The 17,043-nt window shown below is 40.0% G+C and overlaps 1 protein-coding gene across 1 annotated transcript; it reads right to left on the bottom strand.

Annotated features, from left to right (window-relative positions):
• Nucleotides 1–8,047: 8,047 nt before the first annotated feature.
• On the bottom strand, nt 8,048–15,916 carry RAB39A (RAB39A, member RAS oncogene family). Its single transcript, XM_030270325.4, has 2 exons — nt 15,108–15,916; nt 8,048–8,993 (listed from the first exon to the last, which is right to left on the bottom strand). The coding sequence occupies exons 1-2, from the start codon at nt 15,428–15,430 to the stop codon at nt 8,567–8,569; spliced, it is 750 nt and encodes a 249-aa protein (XP_030126185.1). The 5' UTR covers nt 15,431–15,916; the 3' UTR covers nt 8,048–8,566.
• Between the last annotated feature and the right edge of the window lie 1,127 nt (nt 15,917–17,043).

The following is a 17,043-nucleotide window of genomic DNA, read 5'->3' as shown; positions in this document are numbered from 1 at the left end:
ACAGGGAAAGTGAATTTAAAAGCATTTAGTTAGAGAGAGAGAGAAGTTCTGCTTATTGTACTGTTAGTGTGAAAGCAGAGGTATTAAAATTTATAAGCTGCTAATTTTTATGTTTGAGTTCAAGACTACTTGAACGCATTTAGTTGGTACTAACTGTTTCCTGGAAAAAGTAAAAAGTTTAATTTTTCATTTTAGGGTGAGTGGTGCTGACAGCCCTGAGGTGCCATTTTGAGTGTGAGGCAGCGGAGCCATGTTGTGAGTGGGCCGGGCCCCTCCCTGGAAGGGGCGGGGGAGCGGGAACAGGCCGACATTGGTCGATATAGAAGGAGGCGGGCCAGGGGGGCCTAGGATTGACAGAGGGCCTTGGTGGCCGTCTTGTTAGTTGTCCTTAAGTTTGTGGTCCTTATCATTAAGTTATAAGAAATATAATTTATTTATATGTGTGACTTAGTTGTGATTGGAATCTTGTGGTCAATTGTAGTGAGTTCTTGTATTGTTTTTTGTCTCTAAAGACTGTTCGTTTTATTGGGTTATTTCATTACTTTTGTTCATTGTATTAATTTCAATTATGAGAATTCCAATTTGGTATTTTGGATCATTACTAGTTATATTTAGTTTGATCTTTTTATTGGAATCTATTCAGATTGTTTTATTTAGTTGTTTCTGTTAGATTCATTTGGTATTCTAATAGTTTAGTTTTATTTTAATTCTACATTTTGTTTTATTTCAGTTTGTCAATTATTTTAGAATTCTTTTACTAGACTAAATTTATCCAAATTAATTATTTAATTCCAATAATTCCACTTAATTATTTTATTATTTTATGTGATTGTTTTACTCAACAAAATTTGTTTAATTATTTAATTCCAATCATTCAATTTAATTATTTTATTTAAATTTGACAGTTGTGATTTCAATTATTCTATTTCAATTATTCTGTTTCAATTCTACTAATTATTTCATTCTATTTCAATGATCTGATTTTCAATTATTCTCATTTAAATCTGAACTAGTTAAAAGTTGCTATTTCAATTATTTTTTTCTAATTGTTTTATTTCAATAGTTTAATTCTGATTTATTTGAATTCATTAATTTTTTTATTCAATTGTTAAATTTAAAATATTCCAATTGTTTTATTTCAATAGTTTTTATTCTGATTTGTTTATTTCAATTGTTTTATTTCAATTCATTAATCATTTTATTCAATTGCTATATTAAAAAAACAAACCAGTTTTGTCAATTCCATTGTTTTGTTGGATACAGTTATTCAAAATTAGATCATAATATTCTATTCTGATTGCTTATTTCTAATAATTTTATTGAATTTTAATTGTTTTATTCCAATTGTTTCTTTATTGCATCCAAGCTTACCAAGTGTTGGTGGAAAAATGTGGGAGTACACATGCAGTAGCACCAGTGTACTTTTCATGGTCTGGTCTAAGTCCCCTTAGGCATCTGACAGACATTGTGTAACACGCTGCTAGCCTAGTCATGGATGGGTCAGCCATGACTGTTCTGGGTATGAGAGTTTGTGCATCCTGCCCCAATATGCTCTTGTGCAATAGTTATAAATAGGCTAGCCAAGGAATAAAGAGAACTTGAACATCTGAGAAGCAGAGAGACAAGGAAATGCTGGTACTTTTTACTGATATTGAAAATCGTGTGCATCTCATTTTACATGGTTTATACAATGACTCTAATTGGGTTTTTTCCCCTGAAGATCTGTACACAAATTTTCTGGGAAGTAAAGACATTTGTGAATCTTAAGGATTTGTAGTATGTTAGTACCACTTCAGGGTGTTTCTGCAGTGCTCAGTGTTACACAATATTGTTTTATTTGCTTTAATTCTATTACAAATGAATTATTAATCAATTCTGCTGTTAATGAAGATATTAATTACTTCTTGGTACTACACTGGTCTACAGTTTTAATCCTTTGCATGGATTGTAAAAGGCAGAGGGAATGACAATCCCAGACGTGCACTGCTTCAAAGTGATTTGCAGGGAACAGCTCATTAAGATTTGTATGATGAGTGAAACTCATACCATCATAATATTCTATATATCTTGGAGTAAAGTGATTCCAAGCTTTGAATGAGTTGCATCAGAGAGGAATATGTATTTCTGTGATCTGTTCTAATGACCTGAAACCAACAAGATGAAAATAGTTTCTTCTAATCTTAGTCCATGAAAGGAAAAAATGTGATGCTTGATTAGTCCATTTTAAACTCTTCTCCCATCAATCTAGTTATATTCAGTAGGGATACTAAAACTTAGTTTTTATTTCAGTTGGAAATTCTTGTTTATCACTGCTGTGGATTGTCACAATGACCTCATGCACAAAATGTGCTGTGAGTGACTAAAGACAATCCTTTTAAAAGGGCAAGAACACTCAGATATCTACCTGTAGCTGAAAAAAGAAGCACTGTCAGTGACCAGACTTCTATGTTTGTTTCCATTTCAACAGGTAAGCAAACACTTCTGGTGTTTACTATCTGGGTTTCACATCACCTTTTCTGTTAATAACAATGGCATTCTGCAGAAATTGCCTGCATGTGGCAGTAAAGATTACTGTTGCTTTCACTTAAAGCGACCCAAGGCTTTGCTATCTTAGCGTCACCAGAATCACCTATGCTGTGCATCTCAGTCAGACCCCTTTGTTCTCATGCCAGCATTGTCCTTTAGCTTAAATAACCTCAATCCCTGATGTTTGTTTTTCTCTGATGTATTTTTTAGACAACAGTACTATTACCTCATAGTTTCCTTGCTGGAAAACCTTACACTTTTTATCCTGAGTGTCATTGAGGATGATGTGGGGTGGTGCAGAGCAACTCTTTGCGGGCAGAGCCTGCAGGAGGGTTTTTGTTGAGGCCAAATTCCTCCTGGGACACAGAGAAACACATGGCATGTGTTAGGCAGAATGTGGCCATTGTTCCTCACACAAGCACAGAGTTCTGGAGAACTGCTGTGGGGAATTACACTTGATCTCCCAGTGGTTTTTGGACAGCTAGAAATTTACTGTTCCATTCACTATGTACTTGGGGAGCTAGAGTTGGGCTGTGAAGCATGGTAGTTTGAAAGAGGATACCACCAGAAAAAACATGTTCTACTTTTCTGACACTTGTTAACATGTGAATCTCTTTCTTCAGTGCTCAGTAAGCTTTGCCTCTCTTTTGTCTTGAAAGCTTCTCTGAGAATCAGACTCTTTTCCACAGAGAATTGGGCAGAGAAAAATCCCAATAAAACGAACTGTTTCAATGTTCTGATTGATGGCATTTGAGACTTAAGTATTTTAAAGTTACATCCTGGCATAGCTTGTTTCTTTAAAACATACAACACAAGTTGTATGTGAGCAAAATTACTAAAATTATCTGCACAGAGAAGACTTTTCTCCTGGAATAATATGCAGTAATTATTTTAAACTACAAACTAATATAAATTATTACTAAATAGCTGAACTATTTCCTTGGCATTGAAAACTTAACCAAAACGGACAATTCTCAAAAGTGCTGCAGAGCACTGCCAGGCCTGGAAGGTTTTTATTACTAAAATTATGACTGGAATATTTCCACAAATTTCCCCCTCAGTTTTAGTACCTTAATACTTAGCAACTACCATTAAAATTTCCCCCTATTGCCCTGCTCACTGTCAGACCTTGGTGCCAGATATGCCTTCTGTCAGTTCCTTCCTGTAAAGAAACCACATAGGGGAGAAGGTGAAAGGGAGAAAAGCTTGCAATGTAGACATTTGCCTTTATGCAATGTAGACACTATGCAATGTAAACCTAGTGCCAGCACACAGGAACCCAACTGTTCTTGCAGCTGTGCCACAGAGGAACCCTATCCTTAGGGAGCACTGGGGTTAGGGAGTCAGTAGCCTACATCTCTGTGCAGATTCCAGGTCCTTAACGCTTTCTTTCATCCCACAAGTCCCACTACAGTGATGGATATTTCTGCAGGGTCTTACGGGCTCTGGCAGTGGTTAGTCCCACTTCTCCCCTAGGGCTGTGCAGAGATGGAAGAAATTATCTGTGTCCTCCTTCCACCCTTATCTTGTTCAGCCCTCTCCCTTGTGACTGACTTTATTGCTAAAGCCAAGGAGGCTTGGTTTGTGCTTCCACAATTTTCCACAATTTTCATGGAGCAGGAAAACTCAGTTTGCCTAGATTGCACAGATTTGAAGCTACAGCAATGAGGAATGGCAGTAATAGAACTATAGCTGAAATGCTAGTTTCTTTACCTAGACATTGCTTTTATTTACAATACACAGGTTTTGGGTTTGCTACTTCTACTGTTACCTTTCTGTAGAAGTTCTTTAGCTGCAAGGTGAGCCTTTGGCAGCCTGTGATCAGTTAATCTCAGTTTGAGCTGCCCTTGCAGCCTGTGAGGCTGCTGGGGGCTGCTGTCAGCTGGCTCCCAGGGAGCAGTCACCTCTCTGCTGGTTACACACTGAGATCCATCCCTGCATAACTCAGGCCTGGCCCGAAATGTTACTTTCTGTGAGAAGTAAATGAATTAAATACTTGCAAAGACAGCAATCCACTCTAGCAGTTTGGGATTGGGATTTTAAATTCCCCAGTTTGAGTTTAAATGAAGATTTACCTTCCCCTTCATAAAGAGCTTGCTGCTACCGATAGCCTCTGTGGGTGATGGATGATTCCTCTTTTAGAATTTTAATTTCATTCACTTATTTGAAAGATAGTCTCTAGACTCTAAGAAATGAGCAATGCACTGTTTTGTGATGTTTAATGATTTCTTAAACAGTCCACCATGTTTGTGGTAAAGTTCCATGCCCATGTGTAGAGAATAAACCCTCAGCCTTCCTTCTTTTTCTTCAGGACTGAATAAAGGCTGCTGAAATTGCTGTCCCAGCTCTGTGTAAAAAGCAAAGGTGGAGACTTGGAGGAGCTCCTATTGTGCTGGGGTCTTCAGTGAGGGAAAAAGCACTCTTCCTGGATGTTAATTATGTAAGAAGAGAGCAATGAAGCACGTACTCCCTAAGGAAGCTGAAATGCTGAGACTGAAATATCTCTGATCATGGTGCATCCACCTGCCCTTGCTTTCAGACAGGCTTGGGTACCAATAGCCATTTGTCTGAGGCAGAAGGGATCTCAGCACAGAGCAGCACAGTGTGCCTGGGGGCTCAGTCAAGCCTGCATCATTTTCTGTGAGCACAGGACAGTAGCCAGTTTGAAGTTAGATTGGTGAGTCTATTCCATACTAAAGGCATTAATTAACAAAATAAAATCTAAATATTTTCCTTGGTTGATTCCTATGGTATGAGGCTAGTTTCTGTTTCTTATGTGGGACAGATACAATTATAAGCAAGCCAAAATATCTTAAGAATTAATGTGTAAAATATTTTAATGAGTATAGGAAGATATTTACTCCTCTTTATCAAACTTAAAACAAAAGCAATGGAAGTTTAAACATTTTAGGAGTCCAAAACAATACCTTTTATCCGTTCATTTGCCAGGCCTATGAATCCAAATAAAGCCTTTGTCAAGGTTTATTAACATTTTTCATTTCCTAACTGGGATTGACCAAATCTTAATTTGCAAAGTTTGTGCTTTCTTATAAAAATGTTACATTTTTTAATTTGGCTACCATATAAGATTTATCTGATTTCTGTAATTTCTGGGAAATTAGTTCTGTTGTCAATATTCATGCTTCCTTGGGGGGAAAAGAATATACGTGCACTGAAAAATGACCCATTCTAAAGCTTATTCAAGCTGTTACTTACATATCATCTTGCAAAGCATCTGAAAAGAAAATAATGCATTTTCACAAATTATCTGTTTATCAGCCATTTCTATCAACTGCAAGTGTGTAGTGAGAAGATAACAGCAGTGGTTTAATATATCATAAATACAGACAATGTTTGAAAGTACATGTTAATCTACATTTTTAGGAGTTACAAATAAGACAACTATGTGCACAGTACTTTAAAATGTAGTGAACTTCTCTTCTAGTTGCATGGCCAATACCAGTTCCTTACACAGTTGAATCTGGTTAAAAGCTCTATTCCCAGTGTAATAAACATGACACCACAGGTACAACATTGACAACAGAGATTAAGGCCCTGTTCTGATGATTGTTTCTCTGTGCATCCCCCCCCTCCACTCCCCTCTTCTCCTAGTCCTTTCCCCCATATATAATCCATTTTTTTTTCATACAGAATGAAAAGTTCATTGGCTCCAGAGTATTCAGGAAGAAAAATTTGAGATACAAGATTTTAATCTAAAAATAATGAAATATGCAATGAAATGTAGATTCACAACAATACCTGGCACTTATAAGGCTGTTTTAATATATTTTGTTTTGTTATTATTATTTGGGTATGTCAGAAGAAACCAGTGTCTACATCCCATGTTGCTAAACACTCAAAACCACATAGTGCACAGAGGATAGAGTCCAGGACTGAAGATCATATAGACTGATTTGGTCTCAGCAGTTTTCGTGTATTTGAGGAAGATCAATCATCTCTATATTTGAGATACAGAAGGTGAGGTACAAAACCCACAAATGCTCAGAAAAGCACAGTGAACCAGTGGTGAACTTTGGGTCTGTTGACTCCCCAGTCACTGATTTATTAAATTAAATTATTAATTATTTTTAATAATTAATTTTAATTTATTAAAGTAAAATTATTATGTTGTGCTGAGAAGCACAACATAAGCCTTGTATCATAAATCAGTGTTAAATGCTCACAGCCTGATTCTGCACTACTTTTTGGCATCTGTAGTCATGTTTACTTTGTAAAGAGGGCTTAAAATACCCTACAAACAAAGATGATTTGGTGTCAATACATGTAGTTGATTAGAGAATCAGGTTCACAGCAATTACTCTCTGGCATGCTGAGACTAGAATTATCTGTTCTATTTGCTAAAGAATTAAGGCTGATTCCTGTTTATATTAAGGCCTCTGTATCCTTCCATTATAGTGTAACTGTGCCTCAGTGCAAGTAAGACTCAGGCTTTAGAAAAACTTAATCTTCTAGCTCTCTTTGAAGTCAATGATTTTAATTGCCCTAAATGCATAAAATAACTGGAACCAAACAACCTGTCTCCATACTACAAAATATTTGAAAAAGATTGTAAAAGAATGTAAAAGTAACTTGAGATAAAACCAATCATATGCTTGTTGAAGAAGAAAATTAAATTAGATAGACTTGTTGCCTGATATTCAAAAAGGAGAATTGTACATGATAACACACTTTTATATGCAGATAACTGGCTTGATGTTTGGTGGCTATGATTATGACAGATAAATTGTAGATGCTTATTAACTCTGGCAATCAAGTAATCTTTTATACTACTACAATAAAATAGAAATAAATTTATTTGGTATTTACGTGCTAGACCTAGTTTGCATAAAGCTAGTGTGTGTTATATTCAGAGGAGTAGGAAGATGACTCCAAGCTCAGTAAAATGTTACATGATCACACATTTCTCCTGTTGCTGTTACTAAAAGCTATTATGGATTTCTTTCTTAGAATAGGAGTTCTCTTACTTTGCTCTCTGTAGATAAGCATTATTTTAGAAAATATTTCCTCTCCAAATGCTCTATTTGTAACAGTTTTAGTTTAAAACTTTCAATTTTTAAACAACAGTTTAACATTTGCTGGCTAAGAATAAAACTGTCTTTGCTCTATTCAAATTTAAGGCCTGGGTTCCCATGGGTTGCAGCACTTTAACTTTTTTTTACTTCTAGTTAGAAGTAGGTTTATTTTTTAAAGCTAATATGGAATTTGTTTGTGTAAATTAACGTAATTCTGTAGACATCAGTGTGATGATGATAATTACCCAGCTGAGGATCTGGCCACTGAAATGTAACTCCAGTGATTGGGAAAGCTGTTTCGTACACAAGTCAAATAACAGCTGGATCATACGTGATGTTATGTTTTGTTTCATTGGCAATTCAGAAAATATGTAATAATAAATTCCATTGTTTTGTATACAAATAAATCATCTTTTCTAAAACTTTCTTTAGTAAGGCTTGTACTCATTGTCATATCAAAAATGGTTGCTATTGGAGCAATCTTTCAGTTTGTTTTCCTTAGAGTTAACTTTATTATCAAATTCTACAGCATTCTAACTTTAATGGTCATTAGCAACCCTGCACTTGAGTAAAGAATCGCATTAAAAAAAGTATAAGGTATAACATTTTCTTGTCCAAAGCTAAGGCAGGATGAACAAAAGTAATGAACTCATCTGATCCTCATCTAACAAGACGATTTTAAACAGTATTCAAAATACAAAGCCCAAGCAAAGATGTTGTCATGATGATTATTGCACTTTCTCAGTGTCATTGCTATAGAACTATGTTTCCCTTTAGCAATATATAATTTATTTGCCTGAAGACCACACAAAGTTCTTGTACTCTGTAAAGGAAAAAAAGCACTTAAAGTGTTATGGATTATAACCTAGACAGAAGGATACAAAACCAAATTACCGTTCTATGATTCAGCTATGCCATGATCTAATATTGTTTCAAAATTATTTTTCTGTCATTTAGATTGGCATCATCTACTAAACACCCCATGGGCTCTTTGGCATGCTACAAACTCAGCAGATGCACTGTCTCCTGGGCTTTACAGCTTCTTCTGATGAATGTACAACATTTGGAACAAAGCCACTTTTGACACCTTCCCATCCATCTTGTATTGAGATTTCTCCATTTTTTACAAGTTCATAGATATCTCGTGTAAGAATTGTAAAGGACTCTTCAACATTTGTGGCATCTTTTGCTGAAGTTTCTATATATTTCATACCACAGTCCGATGACAGTTTTTCAGCTTCTTCTCTCGTAACCTCGCGCTGTGACACTAAGTCACATTTGTGTCCTACTAACAGGAACACAATCTGAAAGGGCTGCACGTGCATTTTTGCTTCTTCCAGCCAGTCCTTCACATGTTCGAAAGATCGTCGATTTGTGATGTCAAATACTAGTAGGCCACCCACAGAATTGCGATAATAAGAGCGTGTTATTGATCTATGAAAGAGAAAAAAAAGAAAATGCATTTTCATTTTATTCATAAAGTAATTACTTTTCCATATGGCAATATGTTTTTATCTTTTATAAGTTTTATTAAATAACTTTCCTTTTTTAAAGCTGATTGAAATGTATTAATTTAATCTACTAGACTACTACTTTATTTCCTACATTCAAAATTCACTTTCTAAACATTCCTGAACCCAACACCTCTTGGGTAAATATTGAATGCTGAATTATTCTGTAAAGTGGTTTTTATTAGCAACTGTGGGACATGTTCACAAAAGAAAAGATATATACTCTTGGTGTAAAGTCTGAGTCCTTCAGCTGCATAGAAACATGCACTTCACTTTGTTCTAATCAATTATTTCAGACTGAAGTATGAACACATATGTCAAGAAATCTGGAGACCAAACTTGTCAATGTTCAAGCATCTCCTTTTGCATTCCTAGCAGAAACATTCTTTAAAATAATGATTATATAGCTAATCATAACTCTTGGTGCTTGCAGAAGTCAACAGGTAGCAGGCAGTGAAAGTAAACTCCCTGAATAAAACTACCCAAAACTTTTGAGTGAGCTGGGCAAACACAAACTTATTACAGTCAAGGGACACATCTACCTCCAGTATCTTCCTCATACAGAGGTTCAAAAGCTCTTTATATTTTATAAATTTACAATTATTTGGCATGAGGGCTGGCAAGAGTTATTTTCTACTTTTAAGCCCTCTAAGCTCCAGAACATTCACTGAAAGGAATTTGGAAGTAGGAAACTCTTCTTCTGGTTGAAAAAAAGAATTAATGGGCTCTAGAATAAAGAAAAAAGTTAGACTTTAGAGAGAAAAAGTGAAAGATACAGGAACTAAACCATTATTTTAAATCTCTAATCATGAGCAATAGGAGAGAATGGAGAAGGTAAGAAGAGACATTTTAAAGGAAGTGACAGCCTACCAAGGAATGTACACAAACACTTGTTGCTGGCATAAATATATAACTGGTGTATATATAAGTATTCTCCAAATGAAATGAGAAGCACAATCTCTAAACAGTCATTATTTGAAATAATAACCCAATCTAAGAATTAATTCCATTTTATCTCAGAGCATGCTGATGCCAAAACCTCAAGACTTTAGGAAGCAGGATGAACTGTGCACAATAGCACAACTTTTTCTAAAGTAATTCCCTCCAATTCTCAGTTCATCACATTTCATAGAGTTTTGATGACAATTTGAACACAGAGGTATGATTAGCAGCAATTGTCCTATTACAGATAGGTAAGTGCACAGATATCGAAGACTTAGATTTCTTGGCATATCCAAATTCCTTTAGTGACAGCAAACAGCATTTGAAATGGTTTTATTTAGATAAGAGGGAGGGACTGTTTCTCCTAATGCTTAGAAAGATCTTTTCTACATTCCCAGCAATAGAGTCCATGCAGTGTCTCTCTGAATGTGAAGACAACAGGATCTTAACCTCAGATTAATTCAAAAGGCCTGGATATGAAAAATGGCACACTATTTCATAAAATTGTTTAAGAACATAAGTGAGAGGTGTCACATTTTGTGAAGTATTAAATACAGGTACCATAAGAATCTGTTTCTGGTTTTCTTAACCCTTTTTTTTTCCCTCTAGAGTGTCTGCAAACACAAATGAAGGCAGAAAAATAATTCAGGTAGTTCTAGTAAGAGCAAATGTGGATGACAAAAATGGAATTTAATATGGAGAAGCGAAAGCTAATACAAGCTACTTTCATTTAAAAAACCCAAAAAAAAAGCGCCCCAAACAACCCTGCCTCCACCCCAAACCTTGAAAACAAAGAAATGCATTAGCCAGGAAAGAAAGTAGGTTAGTATTGAAAATGCAATGCATCATCTGCCAAGTATTTCTGTATAAAAAGATGTTATATCATGTATCTATGAAGTACTAAAACACAGCCCTCTGTGTGTTTTTGGATGCTTATGCACAGCAGTCAGTACCCTCATCTCTTGCAAGACCCTTCTGCAGAGATGTGCTAATTTACAGTAGCTGATGATCTAAGCCATTATATTGAATTATGTGTATGTATTGCTTTTAATGGAGATGACTAAAAAGTATCCTCTAACTTTGTGCTGTACATCACAAAAACTGGGTGAATATATTGGAGAGGCAACAGTCATTTTTTCTGTACTTCTCGTATGTATAATTTGAAACTAGTTTTCTTATTACCAAAAAAAAAAAAAAAATGTATAACAGAGTCTTTAGAAAACAGCAACTCAAGAAAAAAGCAATACAAAAATTTTAAAGAAACATTGATACATAAAATATCATGTTATGTGGCTTTCTAAAATCTGAGAAAAGGATCATAGAACCACAGAATCTTTTAGGGTGGGAAAAATCTTTAAGATCATTGACTCTTTAACTCAGCACTTCACAGTCCACCACTCTACCACTTCCTTAAATTGACACACCTACATATTGTTTAAATAACTCCAGGGATGGTGATGCCACCACTTCCCCACACAATTTGTACCTGTGCTTTTACTTCATGAGCCAGCAGTGCCCTGGCAGCCAGGAGGGCCAGCCCTGTCCTGGGGGGCATCAGGCACAGCATGGCCAGCCAGGCAAGGGAGGGGAGTGTCCTGCTCTGTTTGCTCTGCACTCTCCAGTGTTGGGGGCAGTTCTGGGTGCCACCATATAAAAAAGACATCAAACTAGAGAGAGTGTCCAAAGGAGGGCAACAAAGATTATGAAGGGCCTTGAGGGGAAACCATAGGAGGAGTGGCTGAAATCACTGGATGTGTTCAGCATGGAGGAGACTGAGGGGAGACGTCATTGCAGTCTGCAGTTTCCTTGTGAGGGAAAGAGGAGGGGCAGGCACCGATCTCTTCTCTGTGGTGCCCAGGACCTGAGGGAATGGCCTGAACCTGTGTCAGGGGAGGTTTAAGCTGGCTATCAGGGAAAGGTTCTTCACCCAGAGAGTGGTTGTGCACTGGAACAGGCTCCCCAGGGAAGTGGTCACAGCACCAAGCCTGACAGAGTTCAAGAAGCAATAGGACTATGTTCTCTGGCACATGGTGTGATTCTTAGGGTCATCCTGTGCGGGGTCACGAGCTGGACTTTGATGGTCCTTGTCGGTCCCTTCCAACTCAGGAGATTCTATGATTCTATGATTCTTTGTATAATCACATCAGACTGTGGCTTTAAGGAGGCTTTAAATCAGGCACAGTGTTTCTTTTTCATTGTGATCTTACTGATCTTTAACAGATGAACCAAACTTTCACTAAAAGCTTTATCTAATTTTGAAGAGTTATTTTTATACTATGACTAAAGACTACATTGTAATGTAATAATTTTGAAAATACATATTGCTTACTGAAAAAGATTAGGATAGTATTTTATTTTCAAGATGTACAAGAAACAGAATGTGTTTAATATCCTGGTCTACTAAAAAGTGCATTAATGGAAGCACCCCCACAATATTTTGCCCCTACTGAAATGAATTCTCAGTCTTAGCACCATGATCATTTTATGGCATTGGTGGTTTCATTATTTAAATATATTATTGGATTTAAATACAGGAAAACTAAACAAACAAAAAAGCCATAGCAAAGTAGATGATGTAAAACACAGGCAAAGTAGCAGATTGCTCAAAATGACTGATCTGAAGATAGAAATAAACTGAGGTTGTGCCCTTTATTTACATTAATCTGCATTACTGACCTGAGTATATATTAAGCCAGTCTGTAGGTTCTTGTTCTAAGATGTTAGAGTAAGATGTTAAAGGTGTTACTGATTGTCTTGTTATTGTCCATATGGCACCTCAGACAATGAGAGATTCTGCTTAGTGATGCCTGATTGATGTAAAAATAAATATATTCAATAGCTATTTCAGGGCATGTTAAAGGTGATTTCTAAGTCAATATATGAAATCCAGTTCAAATACAGAATCATCAGTGAGCTAGAGACATGTAAGAATTTTTCCCAAATAATTCCTCCAAGGAAGAGGAAGTACATGACATCTTTCAAGAGAGTGTGATGGCAGGTGTGTCACATCTTCCTTTCCCCCTGGGAGTGTCCCTAATGCCTGGGACCAAAAGAAGGGTGTTATTATGCAGCCAGTAGTTTTCCCTGCGTGCAGAGAACTACCCAGGGAGCTTTAAAGACAGGTTTTACCTCCTCTGAAATCCCAAGTGAGGGATTTTGCAAGTGAGCCAGAGCAGAACTGGAAATCAGAACTGCAAACTGCTTGGTGTTCCCCAGTATTAGATAACTTCTTGGAGGAATTAGCTCTTCCCTAAGATCATCTTCACTTGTGATCTGTAGCATTCTCCATTAGCAGAGAACAGAATGCAACATTGTAACCTGTGGTGTAAGGTAGTAAAATATTTATCATTTATTTGACTAAACATAAAACAGACTGTACAATAAACACTATTATATTTAGTGCACCAACTGACAAGAAACTCTCAGCAGAAAAACAAATGCAAAGATTTAAAACTACTTTCTTCAGGTTGTATCTTCTGAGTATTAGAAAAAACAAAGAGGTAAATTTAAGAGCAGCCGACTGCATGACTCATCAGTGTATATTCCCTGAGCATTCCGGGGTTAAAAGATTTTGATAATTTGATTTTAAATGTATGCAGGATTCTGTACACTAGCATTTCTTGAAGTCGAATGTCTTATCATTTGCCATCCTGGTCATTTGTCAGCAAATTCAAAAGAAAGAGATTGTACATTCTTAGTTGCTTATTTACAAGTATTCTACATTCTGTCTGGAATGCACAGAGGGTGAAAAATGCTAAGAGGTTTCCATTAACACTGTTAATTTCTTTGCTAACCCTTCAGAAGCCTATCGGCAAAAATACATCTCAAGTTGTGACTCATGCAAGCCCAGGAAAGTTGTTTGTTGTTTCACTCTAATGCTTATTATAAAGAAAAAAAAGTTGTTGTTCCCCAGTAAAACAGTGCAATCCCACCTCTTTAGCTGGGTGTGGGCATCAGCACCACTGTTGCAAGAGAAGACAGGGAGTTTAGAGGAATTGATTCTGGCCAGTGAAGGGGCCCATTTTAACCCTCCTCCTAGCAGTCCAGTAACAACAGGTGTGTGGGTCAAGTACACGGAGATGGGCTATGCACTTGCCCATGCCATGAATTCATATCTATTGAACCCCAAGTCCAAACTAAAATCCATGCACAACTTGCCTGAAGTGGCAAGCAGTTCAGACAAAACAGAGACACAAGAGTGAGTGAGTGACAGTGTCAACTTGTAAACTGGGAAATGACTGAGACTTTTCTGGGGGAGGAAAAGATGGTAGTTTTGCTACTGCTAGTAACAGAGGGGAGAAAGGAGAGTATTTAATACTCAGTGCAGCATTTGAACTAGATTAGCTATATTATAAATGGTAGCAGTAGTAGTGAAGACTCCTGGCCACAATCAGTGCACAGTAAGTGCAGAAGGCAGACAAAAACACTGAAATAAGGGACTGTAGCTGGCTGCCCAGTGGCTTCACCACTGCCATGGCTGCACTGGTGCAGATGGTGTTGCTGTGCTGGAAGGCAGAAGAGCTGGGAGGTGGCCTGGTCTCCAGATTGCATGGGAGAGTTAATGGCAGAGCGAAATACTGCAGGGGAGGATGAGTTCGGAGGTGATGACAAAGTAAGAAATGCAGAGTTAGGCAGAGGCCTCTTGCAGCAGCGAAAGGAAAAAACGTGGAGGAAGGATTGCTATGTTAGGTCCAGGACTTCAGGGGAAAGATGAGGGAGGTTAGAAGAAACAGGACAAGGCCACTTGTTACCCTACAGTGAGAGCTGAGAGGAGAAGGGTAGCTGTTCCTTGGTGTGTCTGAAAGGAAAGGGTGGTGAAGGCAACTCCTGGAAAGGAACTCGTGGGCACTGGGGCAAGAAGGATGGTGGGCCACAGGGCTAGGACCACTGGTGGGCAAAGAGATGAAGGACTGTTTGGGGCACAGCAACCAAATGGGTGCAGGGAAATTTAGCAGAGAGGAAAGGCAAAGTCCTTGGGGCCGGGGATGTGTCGGATGAGGAGGGTACAGGGCCGGGGGCAGCAGGGCGTGCCTGGAGGCCGGCAGATTTGGGAAGAGGGCGGGAGGGGGTGTGGGTAAAATCCCAGGTCCTCTACCTGAACCGCTCCTGCCCCGCCGTGTCCCAGAGCTGTAGCTTGACCCTCTTGCCGGGCTCGATCTCTACCAGCCGGGAGAAGAAGTCCACTCCCACGGTGGGGTCGGAGTGCAGCGGCCCCGGGAAGCGGCCCTCGGTGAAGCGGTGCAAGAGGCAGGACTTGCCCACGGTGGAGTCGCCCAGCACGATCAGCCGGAACTGGTAGATCCAGATCGCCGCGTCCATGGCGACTCCGGCCTGGCCCGGCTCTGCCTTGGGGCTTTTCCTGGGGCTCCTGCGCGGCCGGTGCCTGCACCGCGCCCCGATCGCCCCCACGCCCGGCATCGGCGCGGCGGGCGGGCGGCGGCGGGCGCTGCGCGGGGCCCGGGGCGCCGCTCCCGCGGGGGCAGGACGGAGCTCCTCCGCTCTCCGCTCCGGGCGGGGACCGGGAGCCGGGTACCCCCGCCCCGCTCCCGGGGCTCCGCGCCGTGGTCTCCGCCGGCTGCCCGGGCGGGGCGGGGCGGGGCGGGGCGGGCGCTGTCCCTTCAGCACCGCTCTGCCCCGCTCCGCGCCCCCGCTGTCCCGGCTGCTCCCGCCGCTGCCGCCGTCCCGGCCTTGCCGCCGCGCCCGGTGCGCGCTGGGGCCGCCTCTGCCGCCCGCTGGGCGGTGGCGCGGCCGAGCCGCCCGCCGGGGCCGCCCTCCCACCGTGCCGTCATGTGCGCGGCCAGACGGGCCCTCCTCCGCCGCACCTAGCGCCGAGGGAGCGCTGCCTTGGGACTGCAGCCCGTGCCCAGCGTCCAGCTGCCCCCGCGGGCAATAAGTTCGTGGTTGGGCCGGGAGAAGGGGGATGCTGGGGCAGGGCGCCAGGCCGGCATGGAAAATGTGGGAGAGAGATTGTTAAACATGACTTTTGCAAAGAAATTGGGATCAGAAAGAAAATACTGGGCGAGGTGTGGAGGAACCAGGTCGGCAGGTGAAAAAGGGGCACGGACCTGGAAAGGAAGGTGTCTGATGGGGTGGGAGCTGGGCAGGCCAACAGATAGAGAGGAACAAGTGCCAGATTGCAATGATGTGCTGGGAAAGTGGCAGAAGGGAAAAGAAGAGTTAGCAATCTAGTTATCCCCAGAGAGAACCATACAAACTGCCTAGAGAGAGGACATAATACTGGAAATGACAGGGACATACACTCTTCATTTCCCAGTGGAACAAACTGCTTGTATTTGGCCTTGGTGAAAGTGCCTTTACCCAAAGTAATAGAAGATTGTGTCAGAAGAGATTCCTGCATCCGAGAAATTTATTTGCCCTCCTGGGATCTTCAGCTGACTATCATGTTATGATAAATCTGCTGAGCAATAGATTCCTCAGATTTCTTTTAAGTCTCAGAACCACATGGGATAACAAACACTAACAGTCCTCAGATGGCTGGTATGGGCATTAGAGCCAAATAAAAAGAAATAGTTGGACTTCTGGTAAACAGAATTGCATAAGCTTCAGTAGTTTGGGCTGGGGTGAGTGAGTCATGGGCAGTGAGCCTGAAAACCCAGCTGAGTAGGCTGGGACAGCTGGGAAGTAGGTTGTTGTTGGCAGAAGGTCAGCAGCAAGTGGACACTGATATGAATAGGCACTTTGACAGTGAAAAGGACAGGGAGAGGAGATGGATGACATTATTTTTCACACAGCCCGTTTTCCTCTGTCCATGTTGGGCACAAATGCAGCTAAACCCCTAAGTACCTGTGGTTGGTTAAAGGCATATCTGAAACCACATTTCTTTTGTAAGGCTTTGGGGCAATTTGTTGTGGCGAGTATTCTCATTGCTCGAGTCTGGTATTGTTACTGTGATGTGTTACTTGGTCACCACTGTGAGACAGGCAGATTTCCCTTGTAGGCCTGGGTAGATCTTGCAGCTCCACAGAGTGGATGAGTGAGACTAAGGACAGGGTGAATTTGCATGCACTGCT

This window comes from Taeniopygia guttata, chromosome 1, assembly GCF_048771995.1.
Source record: "Taeniopygia guttata chromosome 1, bTaeGut7.mat, whole genome shotgun sequence".
Taxonomy (NCBI): Eukaryota; Metazoa; Chordata; class Aves; order Passeriformes; family Estrildidae; genus Taeniopygia; species Taeniopygia guttata.
This window is presented reverse-complemented; position numbering and strand designations above follow the sequence as displayed.